Source organism: Megachile rotundata, chromosome 5, assembly GCF_050947335.1.
Source record: "Megachile rotundata isolate GNS110a chromosome 5, iyMegRotu1, whole genome shotgun sequence".
Taxonomy (NCBI): domain Eukaryota; kingdom Metazoa; phylum Arthropoda; class Insecta; order Hymenoptera; family Megachilidae; genus Megachile; species Megachile rotundata.
Window position 1 is genome coordinate 20879058 of NC_134987.1, and position 25018 is coordinate 20904075.

The following is a 25018-nucleotide window of genomic DNA, read 5'->3' on the forward strand; positions in this document are numbered from 1 at the left end:
CGAGCGTCTGCAAGAGTAGGAGAGCAGCGACGTTTTGCCGCGTGTCGGCCACCACCGCGTATCGGCATTGCTACCTCTACCCCCCACCACCATTTTTCGTATCGTATAGTACGTTCGTACGTTCGTTCGTTCATTCATACCGGCCTCGCTGACGAGCCACGTGGTTCCTGAGTCGTTGTCCTCTCTCTCTTTCTCTTACTCCGGGTAAGCTCTGTGCAAGCTTGTTACCACCGTGTCACCGTTTGCAAACAAGGACAACCGCGGTCGATTCTTCCTGCACCGCTCGACTCGACTTTATCCTGTGTACGATTCATGCGGGGATTATGTCCGCAAACGCTTAATTTCCGACTCCACCGCGTCTCTGCCGATTCGATATTATTCGATAGACTCAGATAGATCTGAAACCTTCGGATTTCAAAATAACAATGGTCTATCAATGATTCAGGCTACTGAATTGTAAATATTCATGAACTTACGTCTAACAGTCTCTCGTTACCGAGAGGAAATAGATCGCCCGTAGGGTAATTTCAAGCAATCAGAAAGATATAATCTCGTTAACTTGCAGACAGTTACATAAATGCGATATTAGCTAATCCGATAGTATTGAGATTTTGTGGACTCATTTCGTACTTTCATAATTGTATGGAATCATCGGTACAATTATAAGTATGACGGAAACTGTTATTTCAACAGAACAAGATTAGGTGTAGATAAAATATATCGGCGTTGTAGATATGCTGCATCTTTAATTTTGACACTCTTCATGTTTGCGACTTGCTACACTTCAGCTGGTACTCCTTTACCAACCCCTAAAATTTACAACCATGCTATATTTCGATCAAAAACTCGTTCACGAATTGCCAATATTTACAATATTTACTTGTTGCACTTCAACTGCATCTACACCAATTCATTCCAAACTCTTACGATCGCGTTCTATTAACCCCTTGCCGTGCCATTTATTTATGAGGTGCGTCAGTCAAGACTAACCATTCGGGACTATAACATTAAAACGAACAAAGAAAATTAAAATGTTCTAAATATTTTATATTCAGGGATCCTTGACAACGCAAATTATAGTTGGATCTAAAATTCAAGTTGAAGAGTATACAAAATTTCAGTAACATTAATCACATTTGAGTTGTGAGTGCGTCACGAGTGAGACTCGTCAAAGCACGGGAAGGGGTTAAGGCGAAGAATATATATACGAATTATTAGTATTTACAATGCTGCTACACGTCATTGAAAAGTACGTCAATTTACAAATTGTAGATATATACTTACAAGCTTACTTACAACTACAAGTTTACTTACAAGTAACGTACTAACTATAAGAAACTATAAGAAAGTGTTCGAGTTGCTCTGTAAGTGTCCGAAAGCTATAAAAAATCAAGTCGAAATCGTTGATATTTACGAGCGTGTTATACCTCGGTAGATTGCGTGTCGTTGATATTTACGCGCACGCTGTATTTCCGCGACCACTGTATCCCGGGGATTCCCAAACGCGTGCAGTTCATTCATAGACGGTAGTACGATGATGCAGCGACGGGACACGTGACTGTGCCGGACTCTACAGTCGCCGGAGAGCAAGCGAGTTTAGTAGACGCTTTCCTACTCCCGATCTACACACATTGTGCACCGACGACGCCGACGACGCCGACGACGACGGGCCACGCTAGTAGTTAAAGTGTCTGTGCTCAGTCTACACCCGGCAACGGCCAATCAGGCTCTGGCTGGGTGCTTCAACGCCTGCACCTTCCGTACTCTACGTTGGTGCATGAATGGATCCACTACACCTACCCCCACCATTTTCTTTCGCCCACCCACGTCCCTGTGTCCTATCCTCTCTCCCTATACAGAGTGTCTCGGCTAACATCGAACACCTAAATAACCAATTGCCGAGCGTGGAAAATCATTTTTACATTGTAACTGCAATCGTAATAAATTGCAATGAGATAGATCTGTCATAATGTGGAGGACCATGTGGATAATGAAGATCACTTTCTGCAAACGTTAATGATATGATTTAATTGCAGCTTTAAGACCATATCCAGTTAGTAGTTTTATCCTCGGTAAATCTGGTGAACAATTTGTATACTTTAATTTGGATAGAAAGCATGAGCTGTGTAGAGAGACTTCATCTCAGATACTGAAATCTAGAGTAGAATCTGTGGTTCAATAATTTAACCCCTTGCACTATGACTTATTTGTCGGGTGCGTCAGTCGGAACTGACTAATTATAGTTACTATATTAAAATAGACAAAAAAAAATTGAAATGTTACGTCGATATTATTCAATAGTTAACTACTCATGCTATAATTGCACTTGAACTCGAAATTGAAGTATTAAAAATTTGAGTAAAATTGATCATCGCCGAGGTACGAGTGCGTCACGAGTCTGACTCGTCAAAATAGTGCAAGAGGTTAAGAATGTCGAGATTAAGAAATATCAAGATTTGAAGAGTGTAAGGATTAGAGTTTTGAGTCGACAGATATTGAAATCTTAATTTCAAATAATCGTCTCAATTCGTACAACATTGTTACAATAACACCCTATAACGAGTATTCAAAGCTATAACTTTTCAAGGTAATTATTAGATAGTAATTTGTGAAGTTACTGTTTCGCAAGACTTTTTCCCCTGTTTCGCACGACGGTTTCTGTATTTTCACCCTATTCAACGCTCTTTGTCCACAAGCAACCCCCGTTCGAGGCTCAAGCACGAGAGTTCATCGTTCTCTCCACGTTCAGTTGGTTCTGGTCGATCTCTGTGTACCCGTCTGTCGCGGTCGCCGCCTGTGTTTTTAGTTACGTCGCGTCTTTGTGAACTGGCACATTGTACTCGCTGCTAGTCGAGCTTCGCAATTTATTAAAATAATTCTCCCCCGAGACGTCTGACAAACTTTGCTAATGTGAAATTTCGTGTACATTATCGTTCCTGCTCTGTTAGAAATTTTCATTGAAATTGATTATATTTTTTTTTTGTGATCTGTGAACTATCGGAAACTTGTGTTACATCTGTTAGGAACTCTTCACCAAGTGTTTTGTCGATTAATTTTATTATAGTTGTAACAGTTATCTGTAATGGTAATATCTACACGAATACAGTGATTATAATAATTAATTCATTCTCTTTCAAGATAAAATTTTGTTTGTGTATATAAAATATCTCCTTGTCTTATAAAATCATGAAACTGCATTAAAAAAATTGACAGGCGTAGATTGTAGAAACATTTTTAAAATTACGACTTATAAATTGTGTGAAACGCGCGTCCATCAAAGTGACATCAAATCCGCTCGTTCAAGGATCCTTGATAAAAATTCTGAGCCACGTACGTTAAAGAAACCATAGAATTTCCAATAGATCTGGATTCCCGCTACGTACCAGATAGAACTTGAGATTGGAATCTCTAGAGAACGATAGAGAGAGATCGCGTCCTTACAGACGAATCTTTTGGACGATTTCAACTGATTCGTACAAAGAAACGAGCCAGCAAATTTTCTACGAAGAAGGAAATTAATGGAAGTCCACTTGTATTTTCTTCGATTACCGTTCGTTAGAAGAACCGAGAATAGAATATACGTATATATTTATATTTAGTTAGGTTCAATTGTCTCGTACGAAAAGTCGGATCACAATGGGACGATTGTGTTCGAAGTTGTATACCTAGACAGCTCTTTTGGCTGAAAATATCTTTGTTTATCCAGCTCGCATTTTAATAACGAATTGTTCGTTTCTCGCTTTGCCCGGTTTCTGCTGCTTCGCTTTTTTTTACGAGCAGGTAATTAGTTAATTGCTTTTATAAGTCTCGAAATTCGTTATTCGCGATATTTATCGTGAACTCCAAGAATTGTGCGATAACGCGGAATCGTGGAAAATTATATAGTTAATTCGCTAATGATCCGACAGTACCGAGGATCCACACGTTTTTAGAAACAACGGGTCAAACTATTTAGCAGTAAAAGTTATAATTTGCAGTTTCCATCTTGTAATTTCCATGTGTCTTTTAAAATGTGTTTGCGCATGTATTTCTGTCCTGAGTGTTTGATTTATAATTCCGTAAGATTCCCGGATTAAGCGTAACAATATTTGATGCACGAGAGATGACTGGACGAATATTCGCACGGATATTGGAGATGGGAATATAACAAGAAATAACGAAGTTCATATATCTTTCCTGACACGGGCAACACATCATCTGACAGTGAAACGCTTTGTTTCAGGTATTTGGACAGGTACGAAAAGGTACATTTCCTAGGAGAGGATGGCCAACAAGCCGACGACGACGACGAGGACTCTAGACACAGAAAATGGTCTGCCAGGGCATTACACTCTGTTCCTCTTACTTATAATTATCATCAACATAATGTTGCAGGTAACTACTATATCTACTTCGCATACTATTCCGCTCTATTTGTCGAGGCATTGTAATTAGATCTTAACAAAATTTATTTCATTAAAAAACACCCATTCTGCTCAAAGTCTATGTTATTTAATCCTTTGCACTCGGAGATAATTTGTCTGTTTGCAAACAGCAATTTTAAAACTCAGTCAAAAAGTTGAATGAATTCTCTTGAGGTTAATCTTTCTTTACTAATAATTGTTTGTTTCACTATGTTTATACATCACGCGTGTCATATTATAGTCAGTTAAAAAATGCTTATTTCAAATTATTGTATTAAATACAATGGTGACTGAGAGTCACCTCTCGAGCGCAAAGGGTTAAAGTTCGTAGTAAAAAACTTTTAACAAACATCGCACAAACTTTTCTGTTTGCACGGATTCGAAAAATGACGAAAAGGTCGCAGGCCGTTATACCAGCTATTAAATATAGTTTGCATCGAAAATGCCGTGAAATTTTTTAAAAGGTCCTCCAAAAATATACTGTTCAAACCGCGTGCGTCGGTTCCCATTTCCGTTCGTTTCGAATTTTCGGACTTCGCTCTTTCCAATCACACCCTGCACCATGAAAAGCCCGTAACATTTTCAACCACGAAATTTACAATCATTTTCGATAAATCGTTTTTACCAACTTACTCGTGTGCGCGCCCGTTGCATTTCGTATGCACGTCCACACACGGTCGAACGACTTTCAAATGCGTTTTCCATCGCGCATTGTTCCTCTATTTTTCTCGCTCTTTCCAACTACGTATTTCTCTCTTTCCTCTCTCTCGTCGTACAAGTACCACGGTTCAATAATTTTTTTTATTTTACGTCGCGTTTCGCGTTGACATAGACTGTGGTCGTGTTGGACTTTCGATACATTTCGTACAAATCAAATATGTGAGCGCCTATTGTTTACTCAGCTAACTGTATTTTTTACTTTGAAGATGTTCGAGCGTCGAAAAATTTCCTCGAGAACCGATGAGAAATGCTAAGGAAATATAGTCCCCGATACAGTGAGATTGTAACTCGACACTGTCGGCGCATAATGCAACACTAGATTGAGAATAAAGTATAAAATATAAACTAGTACATGCGTTTATTTTTTATCTCGATAAAAACACACGTTTCAAGAAAAGTTTTATCGTTAATCTCGGGACCGACCAAATAATATTAGATTTTCTAAGTTTTTTTGCAACGACGCCTCGGTTAATAATGTTCACGTTTACGCGGAAGAAAAATATTCTCGCGTTTAATTACGCGTTGTCCTAATTAGTTTCGAACGCACAGCTGCACGCGTGCGCGTTATTTCACATTTCCCGACACTGATATTTACGTTCCGTCGTTAATCTCGGTCGAAGGGACGCGTTAGTTCGGAAAAAGAAGTTGGAATTGAAAATGACAGAAAATTGCGTGTACAGCAGCCGTGCTCGCGGACCAGCTGAAGTACGTCTGTGACGCGTGCATGAGGCTCGGGGGTTAGAAACAGGTGAAAGCCCCGAAACTCGTTTCGTAAAAAAAGCGTCGGTTAAAGTGTGTTGCGAGCACATGTGCGCGCACAGCTCGCGCTATAAATGCACTATATGCCGCATGTCGGAGGCGGCAACGGGTTATTGACGTGCTTCTGTGGAGCTGTTGTCGGGCGAGAGAGGGATATATGTAGAGATAGAGAGCAGCCCCAGTCTGGCCGGGAACAAATGCGTGAGTGTACGCGATACAGACGTATCTAGATAGAAGCGTCTCGTGTATCTTCTAACGCGTACACTCGCCCGCGCCATAGGCTTCGTCGAGGAAAATACACGGGAAAAGATCGACGCGTTCGAATGATGTCAGTTTTCAGCTTTTCTTTATACTCGAATAAATTAAATTCTTCGTTAATTCGAGTGAAATAATACAATTTTCAAATATAAGTTTGCTTAAAGTGTGCTTCATTATGCTAAAAAGTGTTTCATAATTGGATGCGCACATTTAGTTACGTGGCAATAAAAACAGAATAGCAGCTTTACGTTCGTTAGGAACGCGTGGATGTACATTGAAGCGTGATAGAGGATTTTCAGTGTGAGCCAGTGTACATACAGTCGCAAAGGCTCGTGCATCACGAGTGAGAGTAGAACGCGCTCAACGTGTGCAAGATAATTTAATGGGCAATAATCATGACACACATAGAACGCGCATACACCTCCGTAGCCGCGGTCCGACTGTCGGAACGCGGGTCTATATTTCGTGCGCATGCGTATGATCGACTCACGGCTTCGTGCCGAATCGCTACACCACCTCCCACCATCGTCCTCTCGACTCGCTCTTCATCGCTCCTTTGCAGCCTTTTATCCCACACCTCCGTACGACACGGCACACCGGGAACGCGCTTGGGTGCTGAACGTTTGGTAACTTAGCACTTTCGACCGCTTCAACGACGTCGACTGAATTCGCTGAAACTCGGGATTGACCCTACCAAGCCACAGACGTGACGTTCGCCTCGCATGCTATACTTTTTTTTCTCATCGGCTCGAAAACGTTGACTTTCTCGTTCGCTTGACCAACGTAGCTTCGGTTATACATTTCGAAAGTTGCTTTCTAAGTTGTTAGGAAAATTTTCAATAGTAGGTGTAGGTCGAACTTTTCTTCTTATTTAGGAAATTGTATCTTGAACTTTTTATAAATAATTCATCTCTTATAAATAATGCTAGCTAGATAAATAACTGCTAGCAATTATCGGTGCAAATGATTAAATCTTATTTATTTTTATTTAAATTTCCGTTAATGTGGCCCTTGTCGTGACTAAAAGTCCTTTTGCAGTAACCTTTAAATAAACGATGCGCATTCGTCGCAAAATCAATGTTACGTTTAAGAAGCGCGTATCGGTACAAAGTCCTATCTTGCTCTGGTACTGCATGCGCGTGTCCATGCGTAACATTATATCAACGCGTCGAAGTCTCTGCGTGATGCGCGCGCTAAACCGTTTAAGTATTCGCTACGCGTAGTCATTGAGTTGTACTTGGACGCTGCTGAGCTCACCGACGCTCTCGCAGCTCCTAATTCGACGAAAATGATTCACATCGTCATTTTGTTATTAATATTTCTAAACTACGATAACGGAGGACCGTCTCGAGGCAAATATTCTAACTGCGTAATAGACATGTTTCACAGTTACGAACGACGCAGAAGCGCATTAATACGGGCATAATTTGAATTCCAAAAAGTAGGAAGAAAAATAAGGAAAATGAAATGGTAATTACATGACGCATAAATTACATTTGTATACACGCGTCGCGGTAAAATATACACAAGTTTTCCACGAACCTCACGAATGAATTTGTCCTTCGAATTCGATTTCGATTAAAATAATCGACGCTACGATGAACGCCGTGTATCCGTGCTACGTCGTTTTGATAGTTAGAAGGAAGACTAGGCACGTTTGAAACGGGAAAACCGCAAGGAAAGCTAGAAACGGTAAAACAAACGGAAGCTCGAAAGAGATACAAGTAGAAAAGAGAGAAGGCACGAAGAAAGAAGGAGAGAAGCGATAAAGAAGCGCAGACAGAGGTGGGAGACACGATGCGAGAGTCACAATCAATAAGCGTTTGCGGGGATACGTGTTCCGCGAGTCCTCGATCCTTCCAGTGGTAATACAGTGTTCTGCGCGCATGCGCGATGCTCCGTAACTCCCGATTCTAACCCCCGTCAACTCTACGTCTACCCTCTCTCCGTTTCTCTTTGTCTACTAGTTTACCGCGTTGCCTGAATTTTGCCGTCATCCAGGAGAACTGGCCGTGCGATTGGTGACGTCTAGATTACGTGCTATCGATACACACGAGTGCTCCCTGCTACTGGTCATACTAGCACGGCGTAGCTCGTTACAACCTTTGTCATGCTTTAAGGCCAATTAACACCGTCGCGTGCGCAACTCCTCTTGCGCACCTTGCGCATCACTCGGAAATTATGCCCTTATCCGCACCACGAGTTTAACGCCTCTTACTCCATTGCCATCCATCTACTGTGCAGTAAATAAATTGCTATCGATACGCTCTTCTGCCATCGAAAATGTTTCACCAAAAACAGTAATAAAAACGCGTCTGTAAAATACGTTTATTGATACTCGCAGCGGTATCTTTTGTCGATATCGAAATATGAAATGCAGATCGAAGTTTCAGGTATAATAGTCATATCGATTCCTCTGAAGTCGATATCGAACTGATATTACATGGAAAACCGTTGTGCTTCGCTAAGGTATCGATATCCGTTTGATCTGATAAAGTTATCGATACTTTCATACATATTTTTATTTAGACATCAAATGGATATCAATAATATTTAATATCTACGTTTTCGATATTGCTGATGCCGGATAGAAATTCGTAGATTCATATTGATAGTATAGCCATTCATGTTGATAGTATATACCAACGTTAGGTGCATTATATTTAGGTATATTACAGCTACAATTATATATTACGTTAGTCTTATTAATAATTTATTTAGATAGTAGTGTTTTGTAATCTAATTTCGAACTTTCTTTCAACATTGTCGAATGTTTATGACGGAGAAGCAGAGGAAAAGCTTAAATTACTCTTTCTATCGGTTATCGGTCTCGTAAGGCCGTTCATTTACGCGCGAGTGCATTGACAGTACGCGGGAAAGGACAACGTGCGTTAGTCTCCCGGCGTTATTATCAAAGCAAAGAATAAGAAATGATTCTTGTTATCGTTAGCGTTTTACGACAGTGAAATAAACATTGGATTATCGAATTGTAGATAGTTTCGTTGGATCGCGAATGTTTAGGTCAATTTGAAGAAATATAAAGCGGGCTTCCAATATCGAATATCTATTTTTAATCCCCGACGAGAATCGAGTTAAAAACGATCTATGAGTACCTCTTTTTAGAATTTCCGCCATGACTTGGCAGCATGTCAAATATTCTGTACATAGTATCCGACGAAATTGCGTACACGCAATTTTATAGCTAGAAATTTTTCCTTTTTCGCTTTAAATAATCTAGGTTTTAGTCGATTTTATATTTCCTTCGGGTAGTCGATGATTACGCCGCTCGTTAGTTAATAACTCGTTATTTTAACGCTCGCCGCAACAAATTTAAGCAAACATTTACTTAATCGATTAGAAGATGAAGCTAAGCTCTGAAATTAGGTCAAGATAGAGTAAGGAAAGTCCTGTTAACTAGTAGGCCTGGAAGCGAATCTTTACTTGGCTAATCGAAGTCAACTCATTATTCCTGCCAGACATAGCCTTTTTCGCTCGTTCTCGAAAGTGTCCTCAATTAATCCCAAGAAATATTGCCTTCCTTCGTTTTTCATTTTTTCTTCTTGTTTCTAATCAACGTTACCAGAAACCGTATGATCCTTTGTGAGTGTCTGCCGACGAGTATGATTCATATTCATTGAACATGATTCATAATCGTTGCGGCTTTCGCGCGCGTAATATGCATGTACCATCTGAAAGGATTCTTTGTCTGATTAGAAATTGAACACATTAGCGCGTTACGAATTGAAAAACACTAAGCTCCTTTTCATAATTTAACTTCCGATAGAAATGAAGTATGTTCTTTTTTATTGTTCTCTAAGTATAAACTTCTTCAAGTTAAAGATCTTCTGAGCAAAGAAAAACTCTTGCAAAAGATCTGAAGCGTGCAATCAATTTCTAGATTTATACGAAACATATATTTTCGACGTCTTTAGTATAATTTCCATGTTAATAGTGCTATCGATTAATTTTCCAAGCTTAAAGGGAAAGTAGATGCGCTGCTACTAGCTTGACCGGCGACGCTCCATGCAACTGGTGTGATCGACAAATTACGAGTGTAAGTAGGTTGTACTCGGTCAGGGTCAGACTTCTCTACGATGCAACGAAAATACCTCGATCGAGCGGGAAGCATCCGCGCATCGGATAAATTCTATTACCCAACTTAGTTGGTAATTTTGAGATTTCGTTCGAAAAATCATGCGTAGTCTAAAGAACATCCTCAATTTTCAATGACTTTAAAAAACGAAGTACGTAAAATAGTAAATATCACACGAAATATCCCGATACTTATCTGTACAACTCTGTCGAGACATCCTGTATGTACATTATTTGTGCAAATTCCTAAATACATAAAACAGGTCACGCCGTATCTCCTACGCGTCCTCTACAATTATCCGCACGCGTTTCGTACGGTGCTTTCCGATAGCAAACCGAAGTATTCCTTTCTAACGGTGCGGCACGAGCTTCGTGGAACACTTTTCTTCAAACAGAACTGGAACCGGTAATCGAATTGCTACCAACGGGGCAATATTATCGCAAAATCGCGGTAATCTTTTTAGCCGCAAAACCGCGATCAATATCGCGCTATCCCGGGAGAAGTGCTACCTTTTGCCGGAAACTATGGAACCCAGGGTCCAACGATGGAACTCCCGTTGACGAGGGAACAAAAAAAAAATCGTAGAAAAGAGTTAACGGAGAGGGTAGAAAGGATCGTTAATAAAACCAATTTCGATCCGACGGACCTGAAGCCCAGCTAATCTAGACCCTATCAAAACTCACGCCTAACGCACCTCGTCGTCTAACCTCTATATTTACTCTAACTACTAATTTAACATAATTAATATAGCACAGCATTATTTAACATACTCTTAAATTAACGTTAGATCTGACTTAACATACTAACTGCGATACACAAATAAAGCAGACTTTCCATATATCTTTTGTTATAAAATTTGTTTTTTTAAAGAGAATTATAGTCAGTAATTTTGTGTGTCCTCAACAGAATCTCTTCGCGAATACAACGGCCTTTCGTCGGATCTCTACAAACCATCCAACTACGATAAGCTCGCACTGTCGCTCCTCTCGCCTCTTCCTAACGAGCAAGACTTCGCCATCAACGTTTGCACGTTACTTTCCAACGAAGGCAAACACATTTTACGTCTCGATAAGTATCCCCGGTTGGTGAACATTCTTCTCGCTCACGCGGGCGTCTTCGACTCGCCGGACACCCGGCAACTCTTCATCGAGGTCTACTCCCGCGTAAGGAATTACTCGATTAACTCCTTCTGGTCGGATGTTCTCGACTCTCAGGACGTGATAGACCTGACGAACGAGAGGGCGTTCATGAAGAAACCGACTGGCAGCCCGCAGACGTTTTCTAGGCGGAAAATATTGGAGAAAGAGAAGCAGAACAAAAGCATCACCGCAGCGGCGACGGAGAACGATGAGGCTTCTACGTCCATGGAAGTCGATGGGGTGAGACAATTGGTTTTCTTTCTGGATATATAAACAGTCTTCAGTTTCTAACGAGAGATGAACGTGTTAATAAAAATTCATAATGAAATAATTTGTCGTTGCAGGTACCTCAAGATTGTCCAAGGTTAGATCCAACAGGGTCCCATCAGGATGACAATTTGAAAGATCAGAACCAAAACTCCATAAAGTTCGAAGAAGAGGATAAAGACTTGTTTTGTGTTGGTCGGACTCTGGGAACGCAAGATCCTTACGGCCAACGAGTGTTGCAGATAGCATCTATTTTGCGGAATCTAAGTTTTACACCCGAGAACGCAGCTGTATTAGGGAGGAATCGATGTTTCTTGAGATTCGTATTATTATGCGTGAGAGCAAGGTGGAGCAATTTGCATCAGCTTGGTTTTGACATACTAGGAAACATAGCGAATGAAATAATCTTAAAAGAGGCTGGTGAGAGGATAACGGATGTTGTGTTGTCATGTGTGGCAAAGGGAATTGAATCCCAGGACAGGTTTATTGTTATATCCTGCTTGGAGGTGCTTAATAAAATTAGCCAACAAGACAGTAATGAAGAAATTGTTACATTTGGATTAGAGGACAATGTATATGAACTTATATGCAGGTGAATTTTTTGTTATAACTTTCGGTATAATCCTTCTTCGCGTTCAATGATATCACTATGCCATTGTAGTAGTTGAAGAGCATGTTCGTAAATACTTTCTGATATACAAGGTTTCAGAAAAATCCTTCTGCATTATGTTTATTTACATGTACATCTTGCTCAGCTCCTGAAAAAATATTCAGTATCAGAAATGTAAAAGATGTATTACGATTTGTATATTGCAATATATTGGTAGATAATCATACTGTGGAGGATTTTATTAATGCAATGGATTATTGACGAAGAATGTATGTAACGTAGTGGAAATTGTTTAAAAGTTCGTATATCTGTTTGCAGGTTTTTAGCTTTGAACGACATAGCCCTTTTAGTGTATACCTTGGAATGTTTGTACGCTTTGACTTCTTTGGGTGAAAGGCCATGTACTAGCGTCGCGCGGGTACGCGGAGCTATTGACACATTAGTCGCCCTTGTTACTGTAGAAGCGCAGAGTTATGGACCGAAGGCTTGTATTTTGATGAGGGTAATCGAAACAGTGTCCACTGTAGCTGTACCACCGAGTACTACTCAAAACTCTCCGGTCACCGCTGCCGCGCCAGCTGCAACGGTGGCCTCGTCCGTACCAACCACTCCAGCTACAGTTACCGCAACACCAGCTCCCGTTAGTCCGGCACCTTCGCGACCGACAACTCCAGCTGCAACGACAACGAAGTCTACTACGCACAGTATGTCCAAAAGTATAACCGACATTTTATAACGTTAATTAAGGAAGACCAACATTATTACTTTTTTCAAAGTACACTGTGTTTTTCTGAATCTATTATAACGTACATGTTACGCGTACAGCATCCTTTCTTCTTACGCAAACAGTGCACTTTTTAAGCAGCTACAGCGTTGATGCTCCTTAATGTAAGTTGGCATATTTTCGAGTGATCCGATGTAACACTTGTTTAAATATCTTTTTATAGAAGCAGTGGAGACAAATAATTCGATTCAGCAACACGCGCACCAACAAATCATCCAGGAGAACGAACAGTTTGCTTTAAGTTGGTTAAGAGCTACTTTTGAACCCGCAGCGGGTGTGCGTATAGAGCAGGAAGAATTGTATAAGAAATATCTGGGTTGCTGCACAAAGATTGGTAGGAGAGGCGTAATTGCTCCGCTTCACTTTCCAAGATGTGTTAGGTGATTACTGCTGTTTAGTGATTTCAGGAATCGTATGAAGTTGCTATTAGTCTATCGAAAGAAATTCGTTCGCAGATCTGTATTTGGTGGAAACGTCGGACCGAGTCCATTGAAAGGCGAAACAAGTGGTACTCAGTATTATGATGGAATCCGAGTACGGGCCACACCTCCCCAAGTAACTTATCCGAGCCAAACTGCAGTTGGGACTAACACAGCTCCAATTACAGCAGTCAACGCAACGCCAGTAAAGGTGCTTCCCGTACAACAGCGTACAATCAAGAGTATAAGTCCTGCTCCTGATAGCACGGCCCTAGACAATCCTGCATCTGGGCCTCCAAGAACTCCTGCCCCAGCATCACCTATCCTAAAAGCCCAATTATCTGCCCCACCAAAACCACCTTCCAACACCACAAACACTGTAAATCAATCCCAAAATCCAGTCACCAAGGTTGATTCTAAAAGTCAGGTGGGTCCAAAATCCTAGCTTTCTACCATTCTCTCTACCATTCATGACCTTGGTTCTTATTTTGGTTATGGTTTCACTACGCTGTTATAATATGGGCTTTCCTTAACAAAGTTACATTTTGCATGCCTCGAATCCTGTGTATCCCATCGCTACATCTGCATGCAGATAAGTAGATGTACAAATGGTGAAGTCCAGGTTATCGAAACAAAATGTTCGTTGCCGAATCTTATCGTAGACTTTCTCCAATTCTTACAAGTTTCTGCAATTCGTTTGAGACGAATGTTCATTCTCTTTCGTTTCGCATAAACGGGACTTAACTGTAAATTGATTGTACATAATTAAAGATACAAAATTATGAGATATAAACGATGATGTACGAACATTAATTTAAGAACGAATAATCATTTTATATGTTCATATTCATAAAATTTGCTTAGTACTTCAATTTGATTGTTTGTCTTATATGTTAGACTATTTGATCACTGCATGATTAAAGTAGATTCTTCATTTCTTGAATACATATTACTTGGAATACTTTCTGTGCAACTGAAATCTGTATCTATCATAGTGTAATATGATATTACTATCTTATATTCTTATAACAACTATACTTTTTGTTTTTGATGCAGCTAATTTCATTTGTTTTATTTGATTCGTATCATGCTTAATAATAAACATAGTACTATTACGAGAATGTGTTTAACTATTATACCTTATCAGTTTCATGAGAAGTAGAATCAGTTATCTAGTTTCATTTATAAATTAACCATACTTCTAAAACAAGGTTGAACTTTCTTTGCATTATAAATACTTAGAAATTGTATTAGAAATTGATGCATTATTATTGTGTGACATGTTCAACAGAAAATTATCATAATTGCAAACATTTTAACATACACTGTTACAGTATAATATCATAGCATTTACTTTTCTGTTTCTGTAATTTGTAATTGAAAATAAGCAAATAAATATTTTTACTATAACACAAAATATGTTATAAAAGTATCATAATTATATTATCGCTACTGTTAAATAGGTGTCAGTATCGCATCCTCATTTGAGCCAAGCGTTGCTGTGTAGTGGTACACAAACACAGACACCTCAGCAGCAGCAACAACAGTTGCAACAGCAATCGTCACAGTTACAACCGCAACACCATCCTCAACAACCGCAGCAAGTACAACAACAGTCGCAAGCTGTCCAGGTAGTTGCAAAAGAAGATAATCGAAGTGGTACCACGTCCAGTTCCATAATAAAAAGCCTTCTGGCTACTAAGGTAACGGTCAGCAGCGACTGCATGCCCAGTACTGCTGCGACTTGTGTGTCTACCCCTACTGCCTGTGTAACAAACACTACTGCTAGCATCGCATCCAGCATCAGTGCCAACCAGCTAATAACCAGCAACCAGGTATCATTGTTGTATATTAACAATGAAAGTAGTACCTTTTTATAGCTGTAAGATGTTGATATGAAACTTTGACAATAATCTTGTCTAGTGAAATATGTTGAACAAATATATTTGCACAAGACATGCATTATCATTATAGAAAAACCACTTTACAGGATAAGATCACTTAGCGAATGTATGTTTTAATGATGTTGATTTTGAAATGTTTCTTTGTTTGCGTTTGAAGTAGATATAAATATTACCTTTTTGTTATGCTGTTTATTTTCAACCAGGAATTACAATGAAAGTGTTCTTTATTATTTTACTTGTGTACATTCCTAGTTAAAATTTATACATAATACTTAACAAGATGATTATTTTTGAATTAAGTAAAGTAATAAGATTTTGAACTGCACTAACAAAAGCATGGTTTTCGAGACTGAAATTATCTCCCTTCAGTGAAAAGTGAATTTATAAAATGCATAATAGGTACACTTTTTAAACGTAGTCGGTATTGTCTTGTAGGTTGCCCAACGCCAACAGCAACAGAGGTTACTACAACAGCAATTAATCAACGTATCGCAACTTCCTGTGACAACAGCTTCTTCAACGATACTCCCAAAGACTCCTGTCAACTCGAAACAAAAACCAGCTATTACACCCATTCCTGCCAAAAAGATACAAAGGCTTAACGGAGCCAAATTTATTATGACTAATAATTGTGACAAGGTATGATGTACGTTCTTATGATTAGGGTAAACTATACTAATCTTGACACACCCAATTTTAGCAAGGATTCACTTGGATAAAATGTTCAGTATTAACTTCTTCATTACTAAAATTGATAAAAAATACAGTGGGGTATATGAAATGGAGGTGCCAGTTACCGTATAGTTCATCCTAGTTATTAAATGTGCATTCTAAAGTCTGCAACGTAGTATTTTGTGTTTTTCAGACTGACGTAAGTGATAATGAAAATGTCAACCAAATAGCAACATCGACAACCTCTTCCATTGTGGTTTTAAATTCGACGGAAAATCACATATCTTCAACCATCAAAGTATGTCGGCCTCCAACTACAACTGTAACTACAGCAAATAAAACAAATCAGCGTTCTACGTGTACGTCCATTGCCGAAGATTCGGATTCGACAAATAACTCTTTGGCATCTAGTAGTGGTATAGGTGGTAGTAGGGACTGTTCTGGTGTTGGCGTGGAGGAAGATAACTCGTTAACAAGTTTCGAAGGAATACTTTTGAACGGTGCACCAAGTAACATGGACATTGATGCCCAGGACGATGGCTCCTCGAAAGATTCGTCCAGTGTAATTTCTAAAGAGAAACCTTTGCAGAGTATGATGCTTGCAGATTTGTTAGAAAGGAAAGTCGACAAGGAACCCATTTTGAACGGGGTCTTAGGAAAGAATTCGATCAACGAGAAAGAAATGGATCTAGTAGAAAACCACATTAAAAAAGTACTAAAAGAATCTCCTACCGACATTAAAGTGAAATCTGAAGTAGAGGAAAGTAACGTTGTACAAACAGAAGTGTCCGAGGACACCTTAATAGAAGCACCAAGAGGGATTAAACGTGCCGCTAGCGAATCCGACGAAGTGGATGTTAAAAAATTGAAGTATTCGAACGGCACGATGTCTCCGGATCCTGCTGTTGATTCGACAACGGCTGAATCCACCGTCTCGAGCATAAAATCTGAGGAACAAGACGATGACAAGGATAGTGAAAAGGCAACTGTGTCCTCCACTGCCGCAAACCTTTATGCTGCTTTAGCTGCGGATTGTATAGAAGATGAAACGGATCTTGAGGAAAATATCACTGTAAATGCCAGCACAGGAACATCTCCTGTAGTAAAAGAAGAACCTCATATATTTGTAAATCAAATGAACCAACAACAACAGCAACTTCAACAGCAGCAACAAAAACAGCAGCAACAACAGTTACAATTACAGCAGCAATTGCAACAACAACAGCAGCAGCAGCAACAACAACAACAACAGCAGCAGCAGCAACAACAGCAGCAGCAGCAGCAGCAGCAACAACAGCAGCAGCAGCAGCAGCAACAGCATCATCATCACCACCATCACCATCACCATCATCATCATCAAATTCAACAACAGCACCAACAACAATCACAGCCACAGCAACAACAACAACCTCAACAGCATCAACAACTCATCGTCGCAGCTCCTAGGCAAATAGTAGTACAACAAACGATTCAACCAAATAATCAAGTCATTATACCAGCTGCGCAAATGAAGGCAAGGCAGCCGCAAGCCCAGCCACAGGTTTTGCTGCAGCAAGGAGCTGGAGGTCAATTACAGTACGTCGTTTCCGGTGGTGTTCCTGGCCAAAATTACGTTTTAGCTCAACCACAAACGACGTTGGTTCAAGGTCAAGCGCAGACGGTTTTAGTGGCTCAAACGACTCAGCAACAAGGAACGGGTGCAAAAACAATAATCATTTTGCAACCTCAAGCAGCTGCCCAACCGACGCAGCAGAAAATGGTGGCAGTAACGCCCCAAGGGCAGCAAGTTGTCGTGACGCAAGTTTCACGACCCATCTTGCAGAGTCCCGCCCTTGGCAATATACCTCCGCCGCTTGTTCCAACGTCTGGCACAATCCCACAAACTTCCATAATAGTGAACAGTTCTGTAGCACAAACAAACCCGAATACAGTGACTGTTACGATCCCTGCGATGGCTCAACAAACACCAGTATCCACCAGCGTGCCATCAAGAGTAGTTACACCTACACCAGCCTCAACTCCACCACCTACCAGACCCACTACACCGCATCAAGCAGCTGCCACGCACGGATTGCCGACGAAACAACCTGCAAAAATAATGAAGACTGTTAGTTCCTCAACCTCTACGGAGCCAGAATCTAAACCGTCGACGAGTCAAAATCAACCGGAAAAGACGATTACGATAAAAATCGATCCGAATGCTTATCTGTGCGAATGGCGAGGTTGTCTAAGGTAATTGCATTTATTCATAATTTAACAATGAGAATTGCCAGTGATATAACTAAGATCTGTGAGAGTATAATGACACGCTTAGCGGTAATATAATTATAAATAATTTTTATAGGCAATTTAAAACACCGCACGAAGTGTACCTCCATGTGTGCGAAGCACATTGTCCAACTGGGGGAGAAGAAACGTTGTGTCTATGGGCAAGCTGCGATGCCTTGAAAAGGCGTAGATTTTCGTTAATGACACATTTGTACGATAGGCATTGTAACGCGGATGTGAGTATACTTACACTTGTTTTTTGAAATGTTTAGCACGCTTTACTTGATTGCGTTATCGAATGTTTCTACAGACTATGTCGATGAGAAGGAAACAGTTGACGGTAACCGGGAAAACGGAAGTTTCCACATCGACGCCACCAACTCCTCACCACCCTGGATATGCACCGAATGCAGCATTCCACGCGATTAAACGGCATGCTTTGGAATTCGTAAATCCAAAGGAGTTAATGGTGGGTAGTTTCATAAAGTTGCAAAGTGATGCAAGTCAGTTACAAAACGAGGCTGTAAATTTAGTAAAGCGAAACAAACATAAAGCACTTCTCTGTTATGGTGGTAACATGTCAGTAAAATATTTGACACGAAATAACAAAGAACTTAGTATAATGCATCGATATTCCGAAGAATTCTTTATAATCCCTAACGGTTCATAGAGTCTATTGAGTTTTGTTAATATAATGAAATTTCTTATTCTCTTGGCAAAGCAGCAAAGGCCAACCAAGCCCGCTGCAGCCACCTCAAGCTCTTCTTCCCCCAGACCAGGGCAAAATCCTCCACCAGAACAGGTAAAAACGTGTTGAAAATTGAGAAAAGGGTTTCACGAATCACAGCCACAGCCCTCGTGTGCTGTTCCTGCCGTTATTTTTTTGCGCTTTATTTTCTTTTGTTTTCGCACCATGCTATGGTTTTTTGTTTCAATATATATTATATATATTTTAGCATGGACATCATTATATTTTCATTTCGTAGCTAGCGTCACTGTAATTTATGTGTTTACGCAGTTGAAGTGTATTATTTTTTCGTGACGGACAGGGTGTTGGTATGTTTGTTTTTACGCAGCATAATGTAGACGTATTTGTTATGCTTATGACCTATAAGAAAATCATTTCTGACGTTAATCAATGACGCAAGACTTTAACTCATTCAGAAAACTTTGTGATTGCAAGTATATGTTGAAAATTAACATACTTACAGCGCTGCAAATTGAAACATGGTCATTTTTACTCGTAATTTATATTTTTGTACGATACGTTATTATGAGTATGAAAAAATACTTTTTCCTGTTATTCGACATCAGATTGTATTTGTTTGACATTGACACCATTTTGTTTTCATGACACTGTATTTCACTAATGTTCAGAGCTGTTTTGCAACTAATTAATCCAGATATCATGTTTGTTCTAGCATTAAGTGAAATGTGACTAGATGTTTATATATTTTTATTTTTGTAGACAATCATAAAAATAACGTTTCGTGTTTTTTAATATATCCTTTTCTCTTGTTGTAACAGGATGACAACGAAGGTCCAGTGACTAAAAGTATTCGTTTGACAGCCGCTCTTATTCTCAGAAACCTAGTCATATATTCAACACATGGCAGAAGGTAAAATTTATTTGACAATGTACAAGCTTTAGACGACCCTCCTAAGATTCTCTCTTCTCTTCTTCCTGAAAGAAAAAATTGATTATAATTAATTATGGCAATTTATTTTTTTTAGGCATCTCAGAGCGTACGAACCACATTTGGCAGGTGTCGCGTTAAGTAATGTTGAATCGTCGAGAACAATCGCACAAGTTCTATACGATATGAACGATCAAAGTAACAGTAACCATAGGTGACCTCTTGAACCAGGCCTCTAAATAAGCTCTTTCACGTTGCGAGCAGCGATCAATTTTAAATTTTAGTGTAAAGTGAGAGGAAAAAGTATATGATGCATAAGGTGGGAAATTTGCAATTTCATTGCAAATAAGTGTGTTTGTGCGTAATAAAGGAAACGAGGAAAAACGGAAGAACGGTCAAGAAGATGTACTAGAAGAGGATACGGCAATGTTCCATATTATTAAAAAGAGGCCTATAAACTTACTAGGCAATCAACTGATTTGCCGACTTAGATTATAACAATGTACTGTAAAACTAGTAACACAAACGAAAGACAGTAGTTGGAAGTGATGCAGAATCAGTGATAAACAAACAAACAAAAGAAAAAAACAACAAAAAACGAGATAATATTTCAAATTTAATATTAATATTTATTTTCTCAACAAGAAGCGGAAGAAATGTTTTTAGTAATCGTGTACAAAAAATGTGCGAAGAAAATACTTTATGGACGTTATAGTTAATTACAAACAATATTATATTATTATTATTATATTATATTATATTATTATTAATTATTATTAATATTATTATTGTATGTTTTTCATAAGTCACCAAGAAAACCTAGAATGTAAAGAAACCTTTTTATGAAATGTATTTGTTAGGAATTTATCATTTGCTTATAATTGCATATTGCAATTACATGGCTATATTATCGTCTCTCTTTGTTTTATTATCGATTAATCTTACTGTCTGACGTTAACAAGGCATCGCACATAAAGTACGCTCGGTTGTAACGGAGGCTTCCTTTCGATAGGAACGACTATAGGAGAAAGAGCCTTCCACCACCTGCCTTTGATTTTGGAAATTCAAGCAAGTAAATTTGGAAACTTTCAAATTTTTTAATTCCCAATTTTCAGAACTAGAAATTCTCAAAACTATGATTAGAAAATCCTTGTAAATTGCTAAATTGGAAATATGTAACCAAATGGATGGAGCTTCCTTTCCCTATATTGCCATTTTCTCGAAGAGGAAGTCTATCGTGTTCGCCAGTGTATGTAACGTTGGCATAAACGGCTCGGTTCATCGTAAATCTAAGAACTTCTTCTGCTTTAGATCGGATTTAGGTCAAATTACAAAAAAGATTACTAACCATTTTCGACTTCAGTAATACTCTTGGATATGTGTAGATAACTTTTATACTTTTTCGGTAAATCGAGCGTCTCGGGTTGAATTACAATCGCAATTACATTGTCATTTGCAAGATAACATAGTCCGTTTTCGCGCGAATCACAAATGGTATTTTGAGAAACGACGAAGCATCCATAAAACTATGCACTTCGATTTGGATCAAAGATCAATTATCGCTTCCGAGTTATCTGTGTATTATAATGATACAGGTGTAAGTATATTTATACTTCAAATTAGAAAGGCCTAAATGTTCTTAAAGCCAGTCTTTTTCAAATTTTCAGCACTAAAAGGGGAGGGAGAGAGACAGAGCAGAAACTAAAAGAAGCACTTTCCAAGGCAACTATTTCCATTGATTCCAATCTTCTTTTCTTTTTTTCTATTTTGAAATAAATAGAAAGAGTTTGAAACGCAGAGCTACAGTGGTGTCTCGCTATATGGCTCTTATTTATACAGTAACAAACTTGTACATGAATTTTTACTTACACTGACGAGCACTATACAATTCCTTACAGAAAATGGCGACGTAAAGGACAAAGTTACCACTGTACATTAAACTTAAGTTTTTAATTTTAGAAATATGAGAATTTCAAAAGTTTAATTGCCCACTCCCCAATATTTCTCACTCCATATAGCGAAACCGCACTGTAACTAAAGGAATGTCAAAATTGTAATAAATTTTTAATACCTATTCTGTTTCTGGAACTACTTTATAATGTGATGCTTCTGTAAATTCTTTGAAAAACCAAATTAGGATTAAGTGAATCTTGTTGACCGTGGTGGCAAAATTCTTCTCATCACTTTGTTTTGATATGAATTCTAACGAATTATGATTGACTTCTTTGTATGATACGTAGGCTGTACAAAAACAGGCAATGAGAAAAGAAAACATACTATGGAATGGTAATCTCAGTTGAAACGAAGAGTTACTAAATTTTACTTTCTATAACTTACAATTAATTCTTCGTTGGTACCTGCATTGGCGTAATTAGAAGATATTTTTTCCGGGGTGGGTTAAGCCCCTTAACTTTACTAATAGTGTCAACGCCTCGCACCTACCAAAGTTTCGAGAAATCGAGTAATTTTTTTAAAAAATTGGGAATTTCGTAATTTGAAATTTAAAAGTTTGTAATATAGGGTATACAAGGTATGCTATATCCTACTCCCCGTATGTTACGCGAAAAGGACCAAACCCACCATGATAGCTATCTAATTACGCCAATTGGAACCTATTGTAATTATAACTCGAGTGAACGGATCTCTTTGTTTGATTTCGTGAGCGATTAAAAATTGAAACATTATCGGATGTTAACTTCGGAAAAATAAATTGCATTTACACGTGTGTCGAGCACGACCACGACTTTAAAAGTTAAGACCGTATTAGAATAATGAAAAGGCGGGAAAAAAGGTATATATATGTAATGTAATTATAAATATTTGTACATAATACATGTGTATTTCATTCATCATGTTACGAGCTCTGTGTAAATTTCTTCAAGGTGTAAGATTAAATGTTTGGCGAAGCGAAGTAGGAAGAAAAAATCTGTATTATATTAGGTTACGACAAAACATAGGAGTTGCAAGGGTACGACAATTTTGTAATTATCGAATTGATACCAGACCGACGCTAAAATGGCTGGCACCGATTTAAATAACGATGAAAGCTGATATTTAACATCGTAAATTGCGAAACAATGAAATATGTGCGAGCCTCTGTTATGTATTTTATATATAGATTATATATAAATTTGAAAATATATATATAAAATACATAAATACACAAATATAAATATATATATATATATATATATAAATATACATAAATCAAATTGGAATAGCTGAACGTTTAGAAGAGAAATCTTATGAGAGGCTTTTTATTTTTATTATTTGTAATTACCTAGTTTACATGTTCACCGTTTCGTACGATCATCGAGATCATAACATATGTGTAAAAGAATAAAAGGATGATATAATAAATTACTAAATGCAAAAGGAGACATTTAAAATTAAACGTATGAGTTTAATTTGAAAACTTATTTTTTTCATGATGAGTTTCAAGAAATATCTTAATATACCTGATATGAAATCAAGTAGCAAAATTTTCCTGTATCAAAGATTTCAAGATCTAAAGATCATAAGACCTTAAGTTAACAAACTACAATTCAAAAGTCCTAGAACATTAATATCCCAAAATATGTAGCCTGCCTCCTATTCCAAGTTCTGAATCTTTATAAATACATAAAATAATTTATAGCTAAAAAGATATTTATTTGACACTGGTACAATATAACATCCTACAGTTAATTTTGTATAATTAAATTACAGCTTTATTCATTTAGCAAGTAAAGTATAAAAATAATACAATATATTACCGTATACAACAAAGTACTTAATACAGTCTTATAATTAGTAGTAATACAGTCTTACAATTTGTTAGTTTAAAATTTATATTCTCAATGAATTTATCGCAACCTTTATACCTACAAATATTTCTAAAAATTTTATAGTCAATTTTAAAATTAGTGTTCAAAATGTTGATATGTACTTACAACGAGATAAAATTATAATTCAAGTCATACTTGATTGTACAAACAAATGCTAGAATTGAATTGAAAATTACTATCTTATTACAGGCCTATTTTAACTTAACAAACCTTTGGAATTTTGCAAGTTAATTTGAATATGAATTTTCTTTTACATTCACATGTTAACTCAATATGCAAGCATCCCCTCTTGGCCTCTTTTCTTCAGTTACATTATCCACCCTACTTTTGGTACTAATAGAAATACGAGAAACTGAGGTGGCTGTGGTAATGTGCAAGTTAGATGACTGTGTGCAGACAGTCATCGAATTTGTTAATTGGTTTTCATTTTCTAATTGCTTCGGAAAATATTCGTGCCTATTTTGATTAGAATAGATATTTTCTTCGATTCTACATTTAGTAGGTTTTGATTGTTTGAACACAACAGGTATCTGCATTTTTCGCTTGGACTTACATTTAACCAACCTTTGATGACACGAGATACATGAATTAGTAATGCACTTTGGTCTAAAATTTATAAGCTCCGACTTCTTATATTTAGATTTTAAACATTTGTTGCTTATGCTCTTCGCTAAAAGTAACATGATAATAGCTTTTTCCTCGCAAGTCAAAGATTCTTGCTCATCACTTACATTCATCAAATTAGTTCTAACATTTTTTACTTTTATGGAGTCCAATATTAGTTTATCTATCATAGTCTTGTCCATTCGTTGTGTTAAGTTCTTACCCGCAATACAATTTTGAACACAACCATCGCTTTTATTATCGGATACATTTACCCCTTCATTACATATACACGCTGAAATAGGTCTACAATTTAAAGGATCAATAATATGAAAAGATCTTACGCACTGAACTTTTACGTGTTGTGTTGTTTTAGTATCATCTTGACGTTTAATTTGATCATCTACATTAACATTACAGTTTTCCATTTTACAATTTTTACTTCCTTGCTTTTCCTCTTTTTGATATTTGTTCTTTTCTTCTATTTGTTCTATTGTATATTGTGCACAGTTTACATAATCTTTCGATGGTTCCTGTATACAGATGTTTCTTTTCTCCGGATTCTGTGTTATTGTATCTTTTTGTTGTCTAGTATTATAAATGTCTTGATTGTATTTAAGATCCATAGTATATTCAACAGTTGGTACAAGCTTCT

General features: G+C 38.0%; 1 protein-coding gene across 9 annotated transcripts in view; it reads left to right on the plus strand.

Moving 5' to 3' along the window:
• The window catches only part of Bap170 (Brahma associated protein 170kD), a 48737-nt gene extending 25410 nt beyond the window's left edge, over nt 1-23327 (plus strand). For 2 of the 9 annotated variants that reach the window (XM_076531472.1, XM_076531477.1), the window contains exons 4-17: nt 4223-4374; nt 11140-11612; nt 11717-12231; nt 12568-12965; nt 13197-13413; nt 13489-13879; nt 14916-15287; nt 15792-15995; nt 16222-18260; nt 18373-18532; nt 18607-18765; nt 19018-19098; nt 19824-19915; nt 20031-23327. In XM_076531472.1, coding sequence (XP_076387587.1) covers nt 4223-4374; nt 11140-11612; nt 11717-12231; nt 12568-12965; nt 13197-13413; nt 13489-13879; nt 14916-15287; nt 15792-15995; nt 16222-18260; nt 18373-18532; nt 18607-18765; nt 19018-19098; nt 19824-19915; nt 20031-20151 — 5374 coding nt within the window. In that variant the 3' untranslated portion in view covers nt 20152-23327. The remainder of the gene's footprint in view (nt 1-4222; nt 4375-11139; nt 11613-11716; nt 12232-12567; nt 12966-13196; nt 13414-13488; nt 13880-14915; nt 15288-15791; nt 15996-16221; nt 18261-18372; nt 18533-18606; nt 18766-19017; nt 19099-19823; nt 19916-20030) is intronic. The other 7 variants (XR_013038142.1, XM_076531478.1, XM_076531474.1 and 4 more) reach the window with 7 other exon arrangements.
• The last annotated feature ends 1691 nt before the right edge of the window (nt 23328-25018 follow it).